This window comes from Chionomys nivalis, chromosome 1 (genome assembly GCF_950005125.1).
Source record: "Chionomys nivalis chromosome 1, mChiNiv1.1, whole genome shotgun sequence".
In the NCBI taxonomy this organism is placed as follows: Eukaryota; Metazoa; Chordata; class Mammalia; order Rodentia; family Cricetidae; genus Chionomys; species Chionomys nivalis.
In genome coordinates, this window is record NC_080086.1 from 119,658,008 (window position 1) to 119,682,039 (window position 24,032).

Genomic DNA, 24,032 nt, shown 5'->3' on the forward strand with positions numbered 1-24,032 from the left:
CACACAGCTTCTACTGTATACTCTAGCTGCTGAAATATACTACACACACACACACAAAGCTTCTACTGTATACTCTAGCTGTTGAAATATACTACACACACACATACAAAGCTTCTACTGTATACTCTAGCTGCTGAAATACACCACACACACACACACAAAGCTTCTACTGTATACTCTAGCTGCTGAAATATACTATACACACACATATATGAAGCTTCTGTATATTTTAGCTGTTGAAATATACTATACACACACATATACATACATATGAAGCTTCTACTGTATATTCTAGCTGCTGAAATATACTATACACACATACATATATATGAAGCTTCTACTGTATATTCTAGTTGCTGAAACATACTATATACACACATATATATTATATATGAAGTTTCTGCTGCATACTCTAGCTGCTGAAATATACTATATATAGTTATATATACTAAACATATATATTTTATATAATATACTCTATATAGAATATACAACACACACAGAATATAGGGTAGAATTACTTATGACTGGGATGTAGAAGGACATCGCTGAGTTCTCAGGTGAGGGTCTAATAGCCCTTCCCTGGTCCTCCTTCTAAGAGGCAAAGTCAACAGGCTTGGTCCCAAGGGTCATTCCTGAGCAGTCAGTCACAGCTGCTTCTGATGAAGCTGACAACGGCTGTTAGGGTTGAAGGACAAGGCTCTACCAATAGTTGCTTTTTGATGTGCACGAAGAGCTGGGTATCCTACCTCCTATAGGCACTCTGTGTCTCGGCCATTTGGGGCAATACATCATCACTTAGTAAGAATCTTGACCCCTAAAATATAGCGTATTCTTAAGCAAACCCGGGTTTCTGCTCACTAGCATGGCTTCCAAGTAAGAGTTTTCTAATCTGGAGAAGAAAATTCCTGACTGCATGGCACACATGAATAAGTAGAACAGAGACAGGACATTGGCTGCCATTCCCTTTCTCGCCGGGGGTCTGTCCTTACACACTAAGGAGCACTCTTTACCAAGCTCCCCATCCTATTCATGGGGCAGAGTTGGAGGAGCCAACAGGGAGGCTACAGGAGACCTTTATTTCAGAGGAGGGGTTCACACAACTTGGAGGCATTCAAAGACCATCCGAGGCGCTTTAAGACTGATATTCAAATCTTGGTTTATTCGTTGTTTTGGAGATTGCAGTCCCACACTGTCCTGTCCCCCCTCCCGCACACCACCTCACCTTGAGTTTACAGTCCTGGGTAGCTGGATTAGAGACACATATTTACCACACCTGGCTTCAAGATTCAAGTTTTAGCATCTCCTCTGTTGCTGACATCTTGGGGAGACAAAACTATTCTTGAAAATGAATGCTAAGATCCATTGTTTCCCCTTCCTGCTTTTCCCCCGCCCATTCCCTCTACCCTTTACAAGACTGCCATAGAGCCAGGCAGGGCCTGCCCTCAATTCTCCTTATAATACACACAATAAAAATAGATGAGGACAGCAGTGTAGAGAATGCCTGGGGCAAAAGCAGAGCAAAAGATCAGCAGGCACAGGTGGGATGGGCCCGTGTGGGACGGCTCCCAGGAGGAGGCAAACTTGCAATCACACTGCACTGTAAAAGAAGAGAGAAGTAACTGAATGAATAGTGAGGGAGGGTGTTATAATTGGGGACCTGGTGTATGAGGAGGCCATGAAGTAGCCTCAAGACCCCCCCCCCCCCGATAAGAACCTGGCACAGAAAGAAAACTTAAACACTCAAGCCCACCTCCGCCCATGAGACGGATTGTAACTGGAATACAAAACAACTGGCTATCCAAAGCAAAGTCAGGCAAACACCTTATTTATCTCAATAGTTCCCCTTTGAAAGCAACACATTTGCCTGTTACTTTCATTTAGTCACATATCAATTTAATGAACAGGGAAATATTATGCCCCGACTGTGTACCCAGACCTTAATCAGAACTCTCCCTCCGACCATGAAAAACAATACAACCTGCTATCAGAGAAGGGTTACATAGAGGTAAGTTCTAGCAAGGTCCCTGGGTGAGTTTCTTTAATTAAAGTCATAGGAACCAGAAGAAAATTAGCACAGTGGGATAAAATTCAAGCACCACTCAATACTTTGGGGTTATTTATTGAAAACAAATACAAAAACAACAACAACAAAAAAAATCCAATATGCCGTCGAGTGGTTTCCAAAAGGCCCCTCGAGGCTTTGCTTTCTTGCTACAAACTGGTGCCTGTCCGTGCCCTGCAGAACCCCAGTGTGGCCCACTCGGCTCTTCTGCAGGCTATTAAAGTCAAGCTCAAAAACAAGGCCAGGGCACTGCCTGGCCTGCTGGTGGATCCTGAGCACCTTCTGAGCCTCTTCCCAGAAGAAAGGACAAACTGAGGTTGACTTCAGGCGAACTGTTGGGATCTGGAGAGAAAAGTAACTGGGAGGTTTCCATAGGAACTGCTGCCTGTTAAGCATGATTCGGACAGGACCCTAGGGACTAGTCTCTTGCTATTCCAGGTGTGATCTAGTTACCAGCAGCTTGGACATCTCCTGGAGCTGGTCAAGCACAGGGCATCCCCAGGCCCACTGAGTCAGAATCTGCATTTCCATAGCATCTCTGACTGATTCAGTCTTAAGCCCTGTAAGCCCCATTTCCCCTGGATGTAAAGCAGGGATGGGCAAACCTGCCTGGCAACCCATTTGAATAACAATCTCCATTTAGCACTCTGCCTTGAACATTTTCTTTCTCTTGCAGTTCCACTTTGCTTAGCAATGGCTAACAAAAAGCTGCATCCACACGGGGCTCCCATAGGCTGTGCAGGCATCTCGCACAGTAGGAGGGTCTTCTCTGCCCAGCCATCATTGATGCTTATATAACAGTGAGGAGAAGCCTTGTGACCTTTGTAAGTTTTGAAAGCTCCCTGAGCCTGATAAGTTTTGTTTACTTCCTGGATTTTGTATGTTTCCTTTACTTCCAGAGTTATGTTAACTCCCTTCCCCGCTCCCAGAAGAAAATACTTAAATGTATAGGAAAGAGATACACATAACACCCTCGTGTATAGAGACGATAAAATGGCCTAAATAGAGTACGTGGCTTGCTGCAGGACATTCTCCAGGCCTCCATCTTTTTCAGTGTTTTGTAGCCCTTACCATGGTGCTAGCAAACAAAGGAACTCCGAGTATATAACTCTTCTGTTTTGTTTGACACATGGTTTCATTATGTAGGCATGACTGGCCTGAAACTTGTGTAGACCAGACTGGCCTTGAACTCACAATGACCAGTCCGCCTCTACCTCTCCAGTACTAGATTAAAAGAGTAAGCCATGAGGCCCAGCTCAATATACATTTGTTTTATGTATTGGTAAATCATACAATACATGGTAAAGCAGGAATTAAAATGAAGATTCCAATAAACACACACACACACACACACACACACACACACACACACACACTTCATGCTAACCCTAAAAGTGAAGGTGATTTTCTTAGGTTTCAAAGGAACACACCAGTGGAGACCATGGGCTTCTGCCGCAGAGAAGACTGCCCCCGCCTACCCCCGCCCTACATATCCCCATCATTGTTAGTGCCAGAGTCAGACGGACAGGAAGCCCAGGAAGCAGGTCTGACCCACTGGCAGCCATTTGCTCTATGTTGGTTGTGCTGCCCCCATGCACAAGTGAGAATCTCTTCCCTATTCTGCTTTCCTCGTTCTCAGTTTCCTTCATTGGAAGCGTCTTTTATTTTCTTCTCTCGAGTATCCAAGGTCTGAGGAGTGCAGAGGTAAGGAGCACGTCCCTACTCTCAGGGGCTCATGTTCTTCTCGTAGAAGGGGGCAAAGATAAGAAGCACAATACCGTTTGCCGCTGTTGGTGGGAAAGGGTGCGGTGAGGCCACCGGGACGACTCCCCCCCTCACCACGAAGGCTCTCTCTTGCGCAATAACAGCCACTAGCCCTGATCTCAAATGATGTCCTTCAATTCACACGGCTAGCCTGAACTGAAAATAGTAACAGACACTATATTCTCTTCCCTGGGCTGGGGAACTCCTGCCCAAAGGTGATCCATGCTAGGGTTTGATTCATCAAAATTTTCAATATCAGGAATATATCCAATTTATACAGACAGATACCTGTCAGTTATGCATTGTAAACCAGCTTCTCGGTCCTCGGGCACACAGGTGAACAATACAAACAAAAATCCCTTAACGATCACATCCAATTCATTTCCCCTGCCACCACCGTGTGTGTGTGTGTGTGTGTGTGTGTGTGTGTGTGTGTACACAGAAAGTCTCTGCAGTGATACACTGGGAACAGTTATCTCCGGGGAAGAGATAAGTAAATTTGGAAAGAAAGAAAATTTTTCTTGTCTAGTTTATAATTTATGAATATGAGCTATTTAAAATTATTTAGAAATAATAAAAAAGGAATTAGGTGGAAATGTGGCTGTTTCCTTAAACAGAGGGACAATGACTTGTCTCTGGCTAAGGATTACAACATGCTCCAGAAACCCCTGTCAGAAAGAGAGAGATGATGCACTGATTCCACACAGAAGAAGCCCCAGATTAATGCGGTCTAAATGGTTATTGCTCAGGAGACCCCTCCAATAGGCAATGGGATACGTGAAAATTAGAGGTTCCTTGGACCTAGCCTTCAGTGGGGACTCAGTACTCCTCCTGCAGAGAGGTGGGTGGGCCCAGTAGTCCATCCCCATGGAGCAGGGAGTGAAAGACACCCTCAGCAGTTTGATGCCATGGAGTCACTGCTTTTCCTTGCAACATTCCTACTGTGATGTTTCTGGTGTTCTCTTAGTGCCTGTGACTTCCTGTCTCAAGCTTCATAACCATAGACTGGCGGTTTCACGAGCTTTGGTACCTCCTGCCCAGCCGGTACCACATAGAGAAAGTGGCTGCGGTGGGTCAGACCTACTCCCCGGGCCTTCCCGTCTGTCTGACACGCCTGCCGCTCCTGACACTAATGACAATGGTGATGTGTAGTGCAAAAGGAGACGCCTTCTCTGATACAGGCACCCTGGCCTCCACTAGTAAATTCTTTTGAAACTATGAGAAAGAGTGAATTCAAGGGAGTGTGTATGCGTGTGTATGTGTGTGTGTGTGTTCACGGCTCCTCAGTCTATACAAACTCACACGAGACGTTTTACAATAAGAAAAGAAGATAAAAGCCTTGGCGTTACACCTAGACTAATGATGGCAAAAGTGTTTGATTGTGAAAATGTGGGTGTTTCAACAAAGCTAGGTAATAAGGAACATCAATAATACTGTCAGCACCGGCCAGTTTCAAGTAGATAAAAGAATAGAATAATTGGTACAGAAAGACAACCCTCTAAATTAGGTTAGATGAATAGAAATACCCTTTTCTTTCAAGCCAAGTCACGAGGACATTAACAACAGCAAATGATTCAATTATGGGCCATTTCAACCAAATATGATCTGAGATACAAACATTATTTCCCCCAAACCCTCTTTTATAAGATACAGAAATGACACACATCAACAGATGCAGGATGAGAGGGCATGGGAGAACATACAGGGCCTGTGTCTTCACTACTGACTCATCACCAGCATGGTGCTCTTTCTATACATGCATCTCTCCCACATGACTATACTTGCACAATTAAATAAGTAGTAAAACAAGTGCACAGTCAAGGGAAAATATACATTCACACCCACATCATAGCAGACAGGAAGGAGGCTTGCTTGCAGTGAGCAGCTCCCCAGTCTCTCCGGGTTCAGTCCTGGTTTTCGCCTGCTAATGGCTGGCATTTGGTGTTGTTAAGTGTGGATGATTCATTTCAGAGGAACTGCTGGACTTCTAGAGACCATTTAAAAGGGAATGGGAGGGGGTTCTTGGCTTATTTCTCACAAGCACTTCGACAACGGCTCTGTGATATAAGGATGTCTTGACGGGGCAGGGCTCATTGCTCTTCAGCTAAATCCTCGATCTTACCCATGCAGATGATCAGAACTCCCAGGGGGCAAAGATGGACCTCCAAATCTGGACAGCAAACTTGCAAGAAATTACAGCAGGTTGGGAGTTGGGAGGAAGAAGCACAGATTTTAAGATCAATGCTTTTGAACATCTGAATGCTGTTACTCCTTATTTTCTGGACCCAAAGCACTTCTGGAAACTCTGACACATCCACAGATGTGTAGAGAGCACTCGAGGTGAACATAACCGGAATCCTATTGCCTAAGGGACATCCCACAGAGGGGACGGGTCAGCACCTTGCAGCTGGGTGTGGCTTTGAGAAGATGGGAACACCCATAAATGTCCGAAGTGATGTTTCATACTCAAAACTGAACAGAAACTGAAAAGAGAAAACATAAGAATAACTCAGTGGTGGAACGCTTGTCCAGTAGGAATGAGACCAGGAGTTTATTTTCCAGATCTGTAAAAGCGGAGGAAGGGGAGGAGGAGGCTCACAGCCTGAAGACAGTAGAGTGATTAACACAGGACTTTACCAAGTGTCTAAGTGGGGAGAGACAGCAAAAAGGCCACGGAGGGATGTTTTTCCTTGGACTTGACCTTCTAAATACCTCAGTGCCATAGTTATACCAGGCCCCTACCCAATGTTCTAGATGTGGTTAACTTTGACCTAGAACCCTCCTTTCCGCCTTGGGGACTGAAGAGAGAAAGGGGCCTTGGCCATGAAGTTAAACCCACAACAAACTGCCTCTGACTTTCAAGCATGGATTAATCATTTGCAGCATTCCATTCCCCCTGCTCGACAATTTCCACCTGCAATACTGAGAACTATCTTTTTATTGGGATGTTCACAGAGAAGACGCACTCTGTCTACTTAATCGATCCTGTCTATCCTGCCATTCCTAAATATTCAAAGTCTATAATTTGTCTTGGATAATGATAACAGAACTCCCTGGGGTCCCCTCCCCCCTGCACTCCCTTGAAGCTTTGCTGGGTTATTCCCATCCTGGTTCGCTCCCTGACCACACCCAGTTCCGAAACGCAATGCGAATGTGCTATTTAGTCTTTGATGCCTTCTTCCTACAAGATGTATATTCCTGATGGAAAGCAATATTCCTATTCTTGTGAATGTCATTTTCTGTTTTCCACTTTCCTCCCCACTTCCCAGCCCCCTGACCTAGCAATATACCAAACTGGGTGTCATTCAACTGAGTAAGCGACTCCCTGTAAACTCTCTGAGAGCCATGCTCGATTAAGTAACATGAAATTTAGAAAAGGCCAAATTCTTCAGTAGGACTATGGAACCTGGAGATGCTACACTGTGGCAGAGCCAAAGTTCCCCCGAAAGGCTTGAGTGCCTGCCGTGGACAGAGGACTTTACTGTCTCTACGATAAAGAGCAGGGCAGCAGGAAAGCTCATTGTCCTGCTTGGTTTATGTCAACTCTAGTTTTGAACCCGGATCTACTTAAGGCTCCACATTACAGCCAGCTGGAGAGGGCTCCAGCCATTCCTGAAACAGGGACCTGCAGCTTTCCTTTCTGAGAGGATGAAAAATAGATCTGTGTATTTTATAAAAGGGACTCTGGGCCACCTTTGGATTAAAAGTTAGGATCTTTGGTTTTATGTTTCTATTAAAAGCTTTCTGAAGAAACAGACGAACGAAAATAATAACAACATTAGGAGGTCACTTCCATGTTGAAAAACTCTTTATCAGGGCTCTGACAGAGCAGAAGACTAGAGGGGAGCCCACAGCGTGCTCTGAAGTTATCACCTGTCCTCTCAGCACCCCACTTCCATGGGAAGGTGCTGGTGTCAAGAACTTGGTAAAGTGAAAATCTCTATACACATGCTGGCTTTCCTGAGCCAAGCGAAGCTAACTTTATCGCATCTGTCTCCTTGAGCAACTAGAGAAAATCCCGGCCAAAAGCTGCAAAGAGGAGTAAGATTTCGAAAACATACCCGCAGAAAGGCTAAAGGATTTGATGAATTCTGCCCTGAAGAGGAGAGATTTAACAACTGTCTTCAAACAGATGAAGGGCTTTACCCGGGGCCAGTGAGAACCTGGAGGCCATGTGTTCTCGGTCTGCACCGAATGGTGGTGCGAGCAGCCAGGCTCCAACAAGAGAAGCTGTTAACTGTAATGCGCTCAGGACACAAACCAGTGGTTCTGGGATGCTCCAGAGAGTGTTGGGCTAGGAACTGCTTCACTTGGGGGAGGGTAAGGAAGAAAGATGGAGGAGTAAAACTACATCTGGGTCTCAACCCCACAGGAAATAGTCTCCTAGATCTGGCATAGATCCACGTGTTCTGTCAGTGGCCTCCTTTGCTGGCTCTGCTCTTGACCTCGAAGAAATGAACAAAATAATAACAACATCAGAAGGTCATTTTCATGCCGAAAACCCTTTGTCAGGGCTCCGACAGAGTAAAAGACTGGAGGGGAGCCCGTAGTGTGGTCTGAAGTATACCCACACCCAGAGTGAGAAAACTGCCTTCCGTCCTTTTCCTGAAGAGCTGGCCTGCTACTTTCGACGTGACCTTGATGAACTACACCTACCGCCCTGCTCTGGGGTCTCTAGGCTCTGAATAGTTACTGAGCATCTTTGTATACATGAACACTGTCTCAAGGCCTTCTTCTTACAGCCATCTTTCCATAGCAGATTTCACAGGTTTACTTCAGTGTGAGTTAGGTTTACACTGAGTGACAGAATGGAGTCTCCAAAGCTATATCCAAAGAAAATGTCCCCTCACCCCCATCTTCTGGGTGAAGACTCCAAAGCTAAGCTAGTGAGTAAAACAGCCCGGATTTCCACCCAGGTTTGAGGGACTACTAGGGCCATGTTCTTTTCTACAGAAGACACCATGCACTTCAGCATCATGTGACTGCAGAAAGGAGGGGTAGGTGGGCCCTGCCCTCTGCTTTTCAACTTCCACAGTCCACAGTCCCACCAGGACCAGACTCAAATGTAGTATATGTGGTGTTTGTAGGGCAAAAGTCATTCAAACTTCTATTATGGATTCTGTACACTATTGCAGACAGGTTTGGGAGCCCGACATCCAACGGGGCCTACTTCTTACAATTTCTTTTGCAGTTTAGACTCTGAATGATCTAAGATGAGCATGGTGCCCAGATGCCAAGCAGAGGAAGATCCCACAGTCAGGCCCTACCATCTCCCATCCAGAGGGCCTGTAATAATGAAGCATTGCCGTATTATTATAACGAATAAGAAATCACATACAAATGACAGTGAAGGCAGAAATAATAACTTACATACACTGCAAGAAACAACTGTTTACACATTCGAGAAGTTGCTGTCTATACTTCTGTTACCTGAGCTGATTATGCTTTGACCTAATTACATGGTAAGCCAGTAGTGCCAGGCTTACCAGGGAGCCAAACGGTTGCTATTCATGATGAATGCCAGACTAAGGAATATCTCAGACTGAGGCTCACACAAGAATGTTATGAAATTAGTGAGCCACCTATGACAAGACATGCCCCTTCTATCAGCTGCAGATAGTACCCACTCCTCGGCCATGAGCTCTGACACAGATATCTATTCAAATTACACAGAAGAATAACATCATATGACCGGAAATGACCTTCAGTGTCATCTGGCCTGACCCCCTTATGTCTGGGGTCAAGTTCCCCAGTTTAGCCAAAGCACACACTAGTCAAATCCCATTACGGTGACCAGCACAGGATGTGCAAGCGATGGAATTTTATTAGATGGTTAGAAATCACATTAGATCCTGCTGCAGCGGATGTAAACACCCAAGCTTTCTAACAGCATGTTAGCAAGAAAAAGAACCGATGGAACACCCTAGAAGATGGGGGTGTATTCACACGGACACCCCCACACCTTCCTATGCACTCTCTGGAATTTGCATGTGTTGTAACCTGTGCACAGTATCTACGAATCTGTTCTTCCCATTGATGGGGGCGGAGCATGGAGACAGGGTTGCTGAAGCGCTGTCGATGGTAGAGTAATAGAGTAGTGACCCCCTCAGTTCACCCTTCCATATAACACAACTAGAATTAGAAAGACAGTGGACGAGGACCTGTGAGGAGAATCCACAGTTTGTAGTGCATTCAAGTAGTTTGATTCTCTGTGAGTTCTAGCCATGGTTTATTCCTCTCCAAGTCTTTATTTCACCTCCCCATCCCTTACACAGCCCAAGCCACCTCCAGACTGAGAGCCCTCTCAGGCTGGGCACAGGACTAGAGGAAGAGATGGATATGGTATAAATGGAGCTAGCACAGGACCCTGGAGCGTCTGCCCGCCACTCACAGAAGGGAATCCCATGTCTAGACCAGCAAAGAGAAAAGAGAGTCCTCTTGACTTTACAGCAACACATGCTAGTACTTTACAGACCCTGGCATGTGTCAGCGTTTCTAAAGTAAACTCTATTTTCTTTAGATGAAAGAGATTTAAAAAAATAGAGTAGGAATTTAACCCAATGGAAATTGCTTCGGTTATTCGCATGCAATAAAGCGTAGAAGCAGAAAAAAATCAATTGCTTCTGATTTATTTATTCATTCATTGTCCATTCCATTCTCTCTAATGTAAAAAAAAAGTATGCTGTTTATAATTTTGCAAGCCGTTAATCTTTTAGAGGAGAAAAAAAAATAGTTCAAGCCTGCCATTGGTTGCCCAGCATCTTGGCGCAGGAAATGCATGTTTAATTAAGGTTGGGGAAAGAACAGGAAAAAAGGAATTGATTTTTGTTTATCAAACATTTTTTCCAACATCTACAATCAGGACGTTATTGTAAACTCTCAAGTCCGATAAGCTGGGCTTGCATACCATGCTAACAATCTTCTAAGGCAACTAACTGTAAGCCTCACTCTGTGTTTGCTTTATTATTTTTCAGGCTGGCCTGAATGTGCATGCCTCTTGGACTCAAGGCTTCTTCCTGTCTCAGCTTCCAGAGTAAGGGAGCCTTCAGGCATTCACCTCCTGGGCCAGGATAGGTTGCTTTGTCTGAACCTGATTGCTTTATTTCACTTTATTTTTGTAGGTTTAAATATTTCGTATTACGTGTTGTCAAATCCTCAACTCTTCAATGACATATTCTATTCCTGGCTCTGCAGGGCTGAAGAGAGACGGGAAGCTGGGCAATGAAGAGCAGAATACGTAAGATACCAAGTTTGAAAGGACGAGGAAAGCTTTTAACCTATGCCAAATCATCAAACACTATTAAAAGAGGACCCAACTCCAGTGTGGTCCCCGTATGCCCGTGGTTATGGAAATATTCTGAGCACCTGCTGAGACTGACGATGGACAAGCCAGATGAAAGTGATCAGGTACCCCTATCAACTACCATTTACCTAGAGCAGTGGCTCTCAACCTTCCTGAGGCTGAGACCCTTTAATACAGTCCCTCATGTGTGGTGACCCCAACCATAAAATTATTTCACTACTACTTCATAACTATAATTTTGCTACTGTTATGAACCATAATGTACATAGTTGATATGAGACCCCAAAGCGGTTGCGACCCACAGGTTGAGAACCCCTGACCTAGAGCCTTTGATCTTACTTACATAAGCTTCCTCCCATTACAGCCTTTACCTAGAGACTGTGTGTGTGTGTGTGTGTGTGTGTGTGTGTGAGAGAGAGAGAGAGAGAGAGAGACAGACAGACAGACAGACAGAGACAGAGACAGAGACAGAGACAGAGATTGTGACCTTGTGCTTATAATCTGTGCAAGTCTGTGAAATGGCCAAGTTTTCTACCTGGGAGAGCTGAAGGACAAGAATGTCTGCCTTCCCACTGGGGACACAGACCCCAAACACCAGCTCTTTCCCTCATCTCTAAGTGGAAGCAGATCCTGTCTTCCAGTCTCTCTTCCATGCCACTAATACCAACTGTTGTGTCTCCCTGACCACAGAGAGTGGAGGAGGAAAGATGAGATCAGTCAATGCATTTCAGTTCTGTTTACTCACGACCCCGGCTAGTGCCCAAGGTGGCCATAATCGCCCTGCACCCGCCTGGAAAAGGCTGTTTTTCTAGCCTTCCCTTGCACCATGGTTGTTCAGTCTTCCCCACATGTACAACGCTGCACTTAAGAGATACTACGTGAACAAGGGTGGGGGGAGTCAAGAGAAGAGGATGCAGAAAGAAGAAAAACATCAATATCAGAGAAAACCTGCATGTTGTCTCATCTTGTCAGCTTCATTTGCCTTTTGAGTGACCAGTAAAATGAATCTGCAGATGACGCGAACGTGTAAGACTCTAAAGTCTGCCACCCTCTCTGTTTCGTTTCTGAACACCGTTAGACCAACTGGTTTTACTTCCTTTTCACCATACACAACACAAACCCCACAGAAGCCTCCTGGGAGAGGGTGCGCTCCTCTGGCATCTGCCCTGCACACAGCATTTGGAAACGCCTGTGTTGCTGGTCTCTCAGCAAGTCCGAAACCTCCTTTTGCTCCACCACTAACAGATGGCTGGCTCCTCTTGGTACATGGGCACAGCATCGCATCTTCAGAACATTCCCCTGCTACAGCACGCCAACTAATTAAATGTCACTGTGCTAATGCCCTGGCCACGACAGGAATGGAAAGACCCAGAAGACCAGGGCTCAGCACAGAAGGACGAGGGTCAGAGGTCATGCTCTCCTACCTTCACCTGATGACCCCGAGAGATCGATGATCACGTACACCTTTCCTTCTGGCTCCAGATCGATCTGCAAGGAAGAAAACGAGAGAGAGTCTGTTAGTGCTTGTGCGGGCAGCTCGGGGGTCCACATTTCCACCCGGAACTGTTGTAGCCAGAGGAGCAGCTTTATGCACTCAGCAGCCCACACTGTGTCAAGAGCGAGGCGAGTTAGGAGTGAGCTCCAGCGCTGAGGGAACATCTACTGTGCTGTACTAGGAGGTCTGGAGCACCCCCAAAAGGCATCATCAATCAGGGGTCTTCAACTGGGAGGGACCTTGCTTTACAATGAATGCTTAATGGTTTTCTAGAGGTATGACTGTCTAGACGCTGACGGTCATGACTCGCAGAGAGAAAGCTATAAATGATACCTAAAGGGTAGAGATGCCAGGAAAGTCAGGCATACAAGGCATTCCCCACAGCTAAGGATCACCCAGCCTACCAGGTCAACTGCATGAAGGTTGGAAGGCCTTGTGTTATTGCCTTTTACAGATAAGGAAACTGCTCTAAGGTCCAGGCTAAGCGTCAGTGCTGAGATTTGATGCCAAGATCACCCAAAGGAACGTGTGTCCTTCATTCGATAGGACTGCTTCTCAGGAAAACCAGAGACCCGGAAGACGTCACTCCTGTTCTCAGTGATTCAAATCTCATTGTGATGTTAAAAACCAGAACAGTGATGAGCTCAGCTAATAAGAGGGAGAAAATAAACAATGAGCAACTGGATCCTGAGAGCAACCAAGAGCAGTCAGAGAAGAAACAACAAAAGCAAAGGCACAGAAAGTCCACTCCACTCTACCCTGAGTCCCCCATGCTTTGGTTCTGTGCTGGCTACACGGGTGTTCTGTGACCCACAGATTCCGGCAGGCTGTAAAGAGAGAGTCAGTCCATCTAACTGCTTACCAACGGCTTCTCCTTTTATGCCCAATTTGCTCCCTCCCCTACTCGAACTCAACTAACTCCCGCTACACAGAACCAGGCAGTGGGAAGGAAATCAGAGGACTGGACCTCTTAAGACATCTTTGCAAAGCAGGAACTCTCTTTGTAGAAAGTGTGCTTTGTGTGTGAGAGAGTAGTAACTCTGGAAGCCTTGGATCTCTACGTCCACACAGTGAAACCCTCCACCCCCACCGTCCACCTGTATACACAGAGTTCCAATGGGTTCAGCAGTGGCAGGCTCGCGCTCCAACAAGCTGCGCGTTTCTTAAGAACAGGAACTACCATCCCTTCCTGTAATTTTTCCACTGTCCCCAGCAAAGAGCAAGCACATGCTTAGCGAGGAATTCTTAGGAAGAGGCAGTGTGGTGAACGTCTCCCGCTCCTTCAGGGTCAAGGGCAATTTATGCCTCCTCTCTGAAGCTTTTCCAGATACTCCCATCAGGCCGCATTCCTCCCTCCTCTGGGTTCCCACAGCACACCAGACACGTCCTGATCAGTTTTTTATTAAACTGAAGTACAGTGTCCATGTCGTTCTCTCCCGTGCCACACTCCCAACCTTGGCTCACGTCTCTTGGCCAGAAATGACCCAATACCCATTTGGGGAGGTGGGAAAAGGCTCTGGATTCTAAAGCATATTCTGTGTCCGTCACTCCTTAAAGTCTTCATGACCAGGGAGAAACAAAGACTTGTGACTTGCACTGAAGCAGCAATGACACAAGGGTCAGAGAGGGAAGCTGAGGTGGCCACACAACGACCATCTATGAGCACCTTGTGCAAGGTAAAGACACTCAAGCTGAACAGATGTCCTCTCCAGGTCGCCCCCACCCTTTCCAGAGTCACAGTTTCTAGAGCCACTGGGAGCTGTGTTGCACAACCAGACCTTAGCTCCTCGGGGCTGAGGGATGAGAACGCTAACTATCTGCTTCACATTTTCACGTGCATCAAGTGATCTCTCTGCCACTGGTGAGGCGACTGGAGGAAGTTCAGGCACTCTGGTCAGAGAGTGAAGGAGGGCAGTGAGCAGATTTGTGTCACATCCAGGGAGACCACAGGATCCACTTGTCTGAGCCTTGGCTCCAGATGAGAACCAAATACCCAACCGGGGATCTCACGGGATGCTTTCTCGTGCAATTCCACTTCCTGAGTTCGTCATTTCAAATGTGTGAAGTGAACAAGCTTCCCCGGAGCTCTCAAGCACGAGTATGACCCCATCATAAACAAACACCGGCCCTGGCACAGAATTACAAACAGGAAAGCCAGCCACTGGCCTCGCTGAACAGCGCTAAACCAGAATTCTATCCCTGCCAAAGTTCAAAACGATCAGGAGCCCTTTTGCCCCTCGAGCATGGAATTCAAATAATGTATGCCTTTTGGAGATTAGATCATCTCTGCAAACCCCCAAACAAAATGAAACACTTTCTCATATCCTCCAAGTTAGAGGTTTCCCACGGCTGCAGACTGTATTGGTGAAGCACAATGCTATCTGTGTAAGGCAGGGAGGAGGAGAGGGAAGGAATGAGATGGGCAGCGAGGCCTATCCAAAGGCGGGCACCGAGCCTATCTCTGCAAAAGGGGAGTGAGGATCATAGCGGGGAGGACAGGTCATTGACAGTAAAATGCATTAGGATATTACCATTCAAGATAGCTATCAGAAACCATTTTAGCACCCTCTGCTCCCTTGATGCTAGGGAACTGTATTTCCCGACCAAAAAATAGAAATTAAGCCATTAAACTTGCCAAAAGCAACAAAGAGCTTTGCAGGGTGAGCAGATGGCTGCAGAGCTCTGGCCAAGCCCTAGTCAGCCAAACGAGAAGGCTTTGAGATTCCATCCAGGGTGGCGGGGCTTCAGTGCCGGTGACTGGAAGGGTGGCTAAGTACAAAGCGTGGTAGAAAGTGGTCTAGCTTCACAGCCAAGTTTATTTCATCACAGATTCTGCCCATGGTTGCACGGCCCGGATAAGGAAGCAATGTGAGCTCCCAGGCCTGCAACTTTGCAGTCTCAGAGGGCATCAGTACCAGTGCCAGGCAGCTGGAACAACTTAGGAGCAGACCCCCACCTCCCTCCAGCCATTGCCAGGTCAGCTCTGAACCCCACCTGCAGTGTGGGCTCATTCCGCTTGCTCCAGCTGTAGCCCTATTCATAAAATCCTTTCTAGACTTCTTGCATCTCCTTGACACACTTCCTAGCTACTTTCCCTTTCTCTTGGACTGCGATCTTCCCTCAAGCTAAATCACCATTGGCTTCCCCACTGGCCAGGGCCAGAAGCCAAGGAGACAGTGGGGGAGATGACCACAGTCCTTGGCTTCATACCAGGGCTGAATCCCAGTTTTGTCTCTTACCCGCTGAGTGACCTCAGGCAATTATTTCCTCTCCATAAGCCTTGGCTTCATCTGTGAAATGGGTTGTCATGGAAATTCCATGAGACAGAAATGCAAAGCATTTGGCACTCAGAAAATATTCAATGTGTGGAAAAGAGAACTGACCAGGACTGGATGCCCTGAAATAAGTAGGGTCTACAAGATGGCTCATTGGGTAGAGGGGCTTGCCACTAAGTTTGATGATCCCGGATGGTGGAAGGAATGAACCAACTCCACAAATTTTCCTCTAGTCCCTCTCTATATTAGTGTTATGCCACACATGAGTACAATGTGTATACACATCACACACACACACAGTCTTCAAGTCCCTCCTTTATAATCCAAAATTCTTTCTACTCTTACAAATCCCCTCATATACACAGAAGACCTTTTGTGTTCCTTCATATTACTATATATTATTACAAGATATCAAATAACTTTTTAGTGCTACTGTGACTATCAAAAAAGGTTAAGTCTTGTTCCCAACCTGGGGACAGGCAAAAGGTCCATGGTGCCATGACAGATAGGAAGAAGGGATGTCACAGGTTTCCTGGCTTCAGATGCCTTCACATGCCTCGGCTTACTGACAGTCTTACGAAGTCAATGACAGTCTCAGTTTCCAGACAGGAAAGGGGACTACAGTGAGCTTTCACAATGGTGCCCACCCAAAACTACCTCATCACGGAAGGAATTGATTCTACCTCCACTCCGAGATCAGACTCGAGCTTTCTGCTACCCCAGAGAGGCCTCACTGATACGTGTCCAGGGTATTCTCCTCCCAGTCACGTGGCCAGTGTTGGTCTCATCCTTTTCAGTGGCCATTGGCTTCCCAGACCCAGCCTTTCTAAGGCAGAGGGAAGCCTTGTACATCCTCAGCACTGCACTGAGCCCAGGAAGGTGTGTGTGAAGACACCATTCATTCCAATGAAGGAAAATGCCACAGAAACAGAACAAACCATCCAGAAACCCCTGCAGCAGCAGGGTGTCAAAAACAAAAGACTCACATGGACTTCTGGGTGGTTACTGACCTTCTCTAATGCCCTTCATGGGTTGATTTTTTTTATTTATTCCTCATAATTTACCTGTAAGGTAACAGGTAATGCATTGGTCTATGAATAAGAACCCAAGATGGTAGCACATATCTGTAATCTCAATACTCCCAAAGTAGAGACAAGAAGGTTATGAATTCAAGGCAATCCTGGGAAACACAATAAGAAAATCTCAGCAGTAGAGGTCCTGGTTTCAAACCCTAGTGGTTCAAATAAACAAACAATTTTAAAGCTGAGGTTATAAAGAGGAGTAGCCAGCGTCGCCACAGTATGCCAACGAGGGCATATCTGCTTCGTGACATCAAGGTCATCATGTATCCCTTGTCTCTAGGAATATAGCCCTACAACTAAGTATTATAGATGACTCAAAGGAGCTAGCCACCTTCAGCTCAGGACCCTTCCAGCACCCCACACCCCCAGCAGAAATGCTGGAAGAAGTAGTTTGGAATAATCACAACTCTACCAGGGAGTGATTAACAACCTCCTTACCTACAAAGTATATTTCAGGCTTCAGTGACCACAGGTATCTATGCCTGTGTCTAGTGGATCAAGGATTTCAAGAGTTAGGCGGTCTGAATTCAATCAAACTTCCTCCTAACCACAAGCCAACTTTCACCTGAGACCTCTAGATAAACTTCCCCCAGACCCGGCACAGGCCGCCTGCTTTCACTTCCTGTTTCTCACCATCCACAGGCACCAAGCTTGGAGGGAAGAATAGATGGGGAGAGAGGCTTGCACTGGCTTGGGTCCACCTACTGGGACTCAAGTAATTAGATGTTTTGTTTCTCTTTCCTCCTTCCTTGGGAAAGGTTGGGGAAGATGTAGGAGGTAGAAGAACCATCCGGAAAGGAAGCTGAATATAGTGGCCCAGGTCTGTAATCTCAGCCACTTAGGAGACCGAGGCAGGAGGTCCATAAATCCAAAACCTGCCTAGGCCACAATTGGATTAAGGCCTACTCTGGCAACTTTGTAGGACCCTGACTTCAAATCAAAAGAAGAAAACGGGGAGATGGCTCAGTCACTGAGATGCCGGCTGCCTAAGCACAAGGGCATGAGTTCAGATTCCCAGCATCCATGTAAGAGCTGGGTGTGGGGATACAGTGCAATCCCACTGCTAGGGGCTGTAAAGACAGAAGGATATCTGGAGCTTACTGACTACCCGGTCAATAGGCGGTCCCTCCAACTCGAGGGAGGGGTGCATCTCAAAAAGTTAGGGGGGAAATGATAGAGGAAGGACAGGCATAGCATCAACCTCTCGCTGCTCCGCACACACATGTATGTGCTTGCATACACGAATACAATATATACACACTAAAGTACAAAAGATCTAACACAGTGGTAAAAGGCTTACTTAACAAATTCCAGAGAAAGTGAGAGAGAAAACAAAAGGAAGATTCAGTACCCAAGTCTGTAGCCTTCAGTTTGGGCCACTCTCCCACACTTAGGTACAACACAGCCTCAGGGCTTCCTGGCATGGAAGACACCAGGCTGAGAAGGACCATTCTGGCAGCCAGCATCTCATAGGAAGTACAAAGCACCAAGTCATGGCAAGAGAGGGAAGGCAAGTAGGAGTGTGAGTTTGACCCTAGCGCATTGTATACAAATACTATGATATTGAAAAAAATTCAAACATAAAAATTGAAGTCACCGAGGCACTGCAATGGCAATGTTGCAGCAGCTAACACGTCGTGGCTCTTCATCAGGGAGGAAACTGCTACCCATTCCACCGACAGCACACACTCACTGGTCAAGAGGCTGTGGGATCCACGTAATGAATATTTTTCATGGTTCCACTCTGATAACAGGCAACCATAGCAACCACTTCTATAAAATAATGGGAAGGGTTTTTTTTCCCCTCAAATGACTCACTGTAGTGTAAAGATATTACACAGGGGGCAAGAGGTGGCTCAGTGGGTAAGAGTGTGTGTGATGAAAGCAAGAGAACCTGGGTTCAAATCCCCAGCACCCTCATGAAAACGCTGAGCATAGCTACTCATGCCTATGACTCCAGCAAGGGAGGACAGAGGCAGGCAAATCCATGGAGTCACGGGTCAGCTGGCCTAACCAAATCCACAAGCTTCCGGTTCAGTGAGAGACCCTACTTCAAAATTAAAATGAGGGATGATAAGAGGAGACACGCGGCATCCTCGTCTGGCTTCCATATGTGCACACAAGTGTACTCGTCCACCCTGTTCCCACACACAGAAGCTGTGCAGGCTTGTGTGTGCATCCCTGCAGGGCAGAGTCTCACTAAGCAGCCTTTGTTTGTACAGTGCTGGGGGTTGAATTCCGGGTCTCATGCATGCTGGACAAGTGCTCTTCATTTGAGCTACAGCCCCAGAACCAACAGACATTTGCACGTGTTGCCTCTACAAAAGCATCTCCTATTAAGTTACTTCAACATTCATGGACACTGGGTCTGCGCAAATGGGTGATGGAGGTGACTTGTTTTGAAGACAAGAATCTTCTCCAAAGCCACAGAGAAACCCTGTCTCGAAAAATCCAAAAAAAAAAAAGAATCTGTACACAAAGGTCCCTAGCAGTCCTACTCCCTAGGAGCCCCAAACTGGAAGCAACTCCATGCTCAACGGCAGGTACGAGGATAAGCAACCAGCCCCACGTCCACACAATGGAAGTTTGCTTAGCAATAAAAATGAATAAATTAGCAATGCTCATATGCCGTGCCAAAGACACCAAACACCATATGGTTCCATTTATATAAGGTCCTGAAACAGGCAACACTAACTTACAGTGACAAGAACCACAAGGGTGACTACATCCTGGAGGCAGAGGTGACCAATGATTGCCAAGAGACGTAGAAGAGTCTTTGAGAAGATGGACATTTTCTCCATCTTAAATGTGGTGATGATGGGGTGAGTACGTACGTTTGAGGAAATGCATCAAGCTATGCACTCAAAATGGCTGCCTTTAGCTGTCTGAGAGTTGATTCTCAATGAAGTTGCTCTTTAGAAAGGAAAAAAAAAAATCTTACTTCCCATAAGGGTTCCTCCACAAGCTTCCTTTAAATAAAAAAACCATCTTTCCACCCCCAGAGCATTTAAATTTTCATGTTTCATTTTTAAAAATAAAAAGACTCATTGAGAGTTTTTCACGAGCACATCTGTCACACAACATAATGTACACCTACCCGCGTGGGTGCACACATTCACACACCACCCACACATGCGAACACACTCGCAGGCACACAGCTGAGCCACCCTCTCCTGTCGTCTGGGATCAAAATACAATAATAGCAAGAAAAACACATCCAACATGTAGGTTTAAGAGTCTACCAAATTCTTTAACCCTCTTTTTCTAAGTGTGGATCTCCATTTTCTCACAGATAAAATGAGATGACTTTTCCAAACGCTCTGTGGTGGTTAGTGGGGACCCAAATGACCTAAATGCACCAAAAAAGCTAAATAAACAAACAAACAAACAAACACCATTTGATACATCACTCTACAAGTAAGAAAAAGATCTAAATTTGCTGGGTGGTATCTGGGATTCAAGAAGTGGAAACGACAAGATGCAAGTGTTTATATGCTAAGCTGTCGTGCAAAACAAGGGCGTTCGTGTGTGGGTGGACACATACACTCCAGATATAGAGCCTTTCTAGGGGAACGCTTGCTTTCAAGGTTTTTGTAAGTTATTTAAATTTATTTTTGATTTTCCCATATCTGTGAGTGTTTAAGTACAGGAACACACATGTTTAAAACACACATGGAGAGGAGAGCACATCCTTGGATGTTGGTCCTCAGCATCTACCGTGCTCAAGACAGGATCTCTTGGTGCTTGCTGTGGCATACACCAGGCTAACTGGCCCACAAGCTTCCTTGGATTCTCCAAGCTCTGTCTCTGAACTCACTGTAGGAGCAATGGAATTATAGAACATACAACCTTTCCTGGCTTCATATGGATTATGGGGATCTGAGTTCAGGATCTCACACTCGTGAGGCAAGGGCTTCACCCACCGAGACATCTTCCCACCCACTAGAAAGACATTTGGTCAACAAGAAGTGGAAGGGTCCTCACGAGATGGACACCACAGGATATGGAGACCAGAATCGGATCTTCTTCTCCTTTCCTAACCCTTTTGTTTTTAAATTTCCATTCAGGATCATTTGTTATATAGTTTTAAGTCAGCAACTTTTCACAAAATAAAATGTCCTTTTAAGTGCATTGGCTGAGTTGGCTTTCACTATTGGACACATCTTAGTAAGTAACCCTTTCCCATCATTCACAGCAAGGTCACGGGAACCAACTGAAAAGCAGCCCACCCTTGTGAATCTCACATCTAGAGCAGAAACCTGCACGACACATCTTAGCTCTTGATATACCACAAATGCAGTAAACACAAGTTCAAATCTGCTGCTTCCTCTTTCCACTGGCTCAGAGAGAACTAGCAGTTTCTTCTGGTGATGGAGGTGGTGCAAAACAAATAAGTCTATGTGCACTGAAAAGGCTGTCCAAGACCAGCAAACGTTTGACAGTGAGCCAAGCCTAAGAGAAGGCATGTGCAAAGACAGACACCGTCAAGGTACCGCCCATAGCTGGGCAAATTCTGGGGAAAAGGGTAGAGACCCAAGAAGACACAGGGAAGCAGGAAAGCAGGATGGATAGCGTTTCTATCTTAGAAGCAAATGGCAAAAGACAGCCATATGCCCTAACAGAAGGTGGTGTGGGCACAAACAGAACAAATAGCAGGAAATGTAAGCCTTGACCCTGGTCATTTTGAAGTGAAAAGCTCCTTGCTATTATCTTGCATTTTGTTTGGGAATGATCTTTTTGTACACTGTGAAGAAGTGCCACTCTGACTGGTTTAATAAAAAGCTTAACGGCCCATAGCTAGGCAGAATGTCCAGGCACAGAGAATGTCGGGAGGAGACATGGGGAGACAGGGAGGAAGCAGAAAGCAGGATGGACTGATGGAGGAAGGTCATTGGTTAAATAATAAAGAAACTGCCTAGGCCCATTTATAGGCCAGCCCTTAGGTGGGTGGAGTAAACAGACAGGATGCTGGGAGAAAAGAAGCCGAGTCGGGAGTCGCCATGATTCTCCCACTCCAGACAGACGCAAGTTAAGATCCTCCCTGGTAAGCCAGCTCGTGGGGCTACACAAAATATTAAAAATGGGTTAGATCAATATGTAAGAGCTAGCCAATAAGAGGCTGGAACTAATGGGCCAGGCAATGTTTAAAAGAATACAGTTTCCGTGTAATTATTTCGGGGCATAAGCTAGCCATGTGGGCGGCCGGGTGCCGGGGATGCAGCCCAGTCGCTCTTATTACTACAATGGACAGTACGTAGATGAGGTAAATGAGCCTTGGGGCAGCACACAGATGGTTGGAAACGGGTTCTTTTAAGTTATAAGCTAGCTAAAAACAAGTCTATGCTATCAGTTGAGCTTTCATAATCAATGTTTCCATGCCATTATTGGGGAGCCAATGGGCCTTGCTAAAAAGTCCAACTACACATTTAGATGTATACTTACTTCATTTTCCTGCTTCTCACATTAGACCAGCATGGCTTAGCGATGGAGTATATAGACACTGACACCAGACTGCCTGGGTTCAAATCCCAGCACTGCCTGTTCCAAACTGTGTGGTACTTGCTTTGATTTCTTCGTCTCCTTGTGAGCTATCCCTTGAGCCCAGGCTTTGTAGCTAACAAAAACAGGGATACTTTTTGGACTCAACAAGGAAGCCATGAAAGCCTGCATTGTCCTCTTAAAAAACCTGAGTTCAAAGTACTTGAAACCACAGCAAAGCAGTCAGGCAGATCAGTGAGGACAAACAGGATGCAGGCCACCCAACAGCAGTCAGTCGGTACCCCCGGCAGTTGGTGCCCCCTGGGCACATTCCTATGTGACCATATTCTGGATATCAAGTCTGATTTGTTTTTGCTTTGCCCCATACTGTTGGAACCATATTCTCTGAGGAAAAAGACCAGTTCGGCAAAGCTCGTAGAAGCTTGAAATCTAAGAGTCAGAAACACTTAGAAATGACTTGGTTCAAAAACACAAAAAATTAAAAGAGGTCAGGTCTTTTTTCTTTTCCTTGCCAAACCGGCCATGTTCTTTTTCCTGAGCTATGTATTTCTGCACTATTTTGAACTAAAATTTGACCCAAACTGACTATAATGGTGTGCTTGTTTTTCAGAAATCAAAACTTACTTGCCTGCTTGAGATGAGAAGCGAGTCTTCCGCCCCATCACTCCCAAGAGGGACCGATTTTTAATAATCCCTATTGAAGTTTTTCTCACGGCCACTGCCATGCCTTTAAATAACACATGCCTCAATTCCCTGGCTTCTTCTCCAGGTGTTTTCTTTGCATTGCTGCTGTGATATGTGAGAACTTGGTTCAGCAGTCACCTTCCTCCTCATTCCCTTTCCACTAGACATTCCATGTCAGAACTCTCAGTTCTTAGGCAGCTGACTGAGGTTAGTGGTATAAACTCATCTCACATAGATGGGGTCCTTAGTTTGATCCTTAGCAACACACACACACACACACACACACACACACCTCATTTGCTCCTCTATCTTTCTCAATAACTAGAAAACACTATCTAAAATGTCAATTTCTAATCACATCAACCCCAGGCTATCTCTTGGCCCTGCACATTGTAAGTAGAAACCATCGGTGCTTCCAGCGCTCCCTGTCCTCCCCGTCCCCACACCTTTGTAATTTATACCAATGTTGGACACTCAAGGCTGACAATGCAGGCAGACATTCCGTTTTCCTGCCACAGTTAAGTTCCACGCTTTGTTATACAGTGGCTCTAAACTCTGAAAACTAATATCGTTCATATACAAAGACCTTATAAACTGCCTATATACGTACATATTCATATCTATATTCATACTCTTATTCATGTACAAAAGTGGTAACTCACATGCTACTCAGTGGACAACATAGCATCAAACTCAAGAGTCTTAAGCTTCCATTCAGTTGCTTTTCTATAATCCCCAAAGTTTCCCAGGATCCTTCTGAGTTCCCTCCCTCATTTGGCGTAGCAGCTCTCTAGGCTGGTTCTCAGCTCTGGTGCTGTATGTGACTTGGGGTGCAGTCTCCGTTGTCAGGACCCACTCTCTCTTA

At 45.8% G+C, this 24,032-nt stretch overlaps 1 protein-coding gene across 1 annotated transcript in view; it reads right to left on the reverse strand.

Annotated features, from left to right (window-relative positions):
- Prkce (protein kinase C epsilon) overlaps window positions 1-24,032 on the reverse strand; it is a 514,529-nt gene that overhangs the window by 308,860 nt on the left and 181,637 nt on the right. The window contains exon 3 of the mRNA XM_057762421.1: window positions 12,557-12,620. Within this exon, the coding sequence (XP_057618404.1) occupies window positions 12,557-12,620 (64 nt within the window). The remainder of the gene's footprint in view (window positions 1-12,556; window positions 12,621-24,032) is intronic.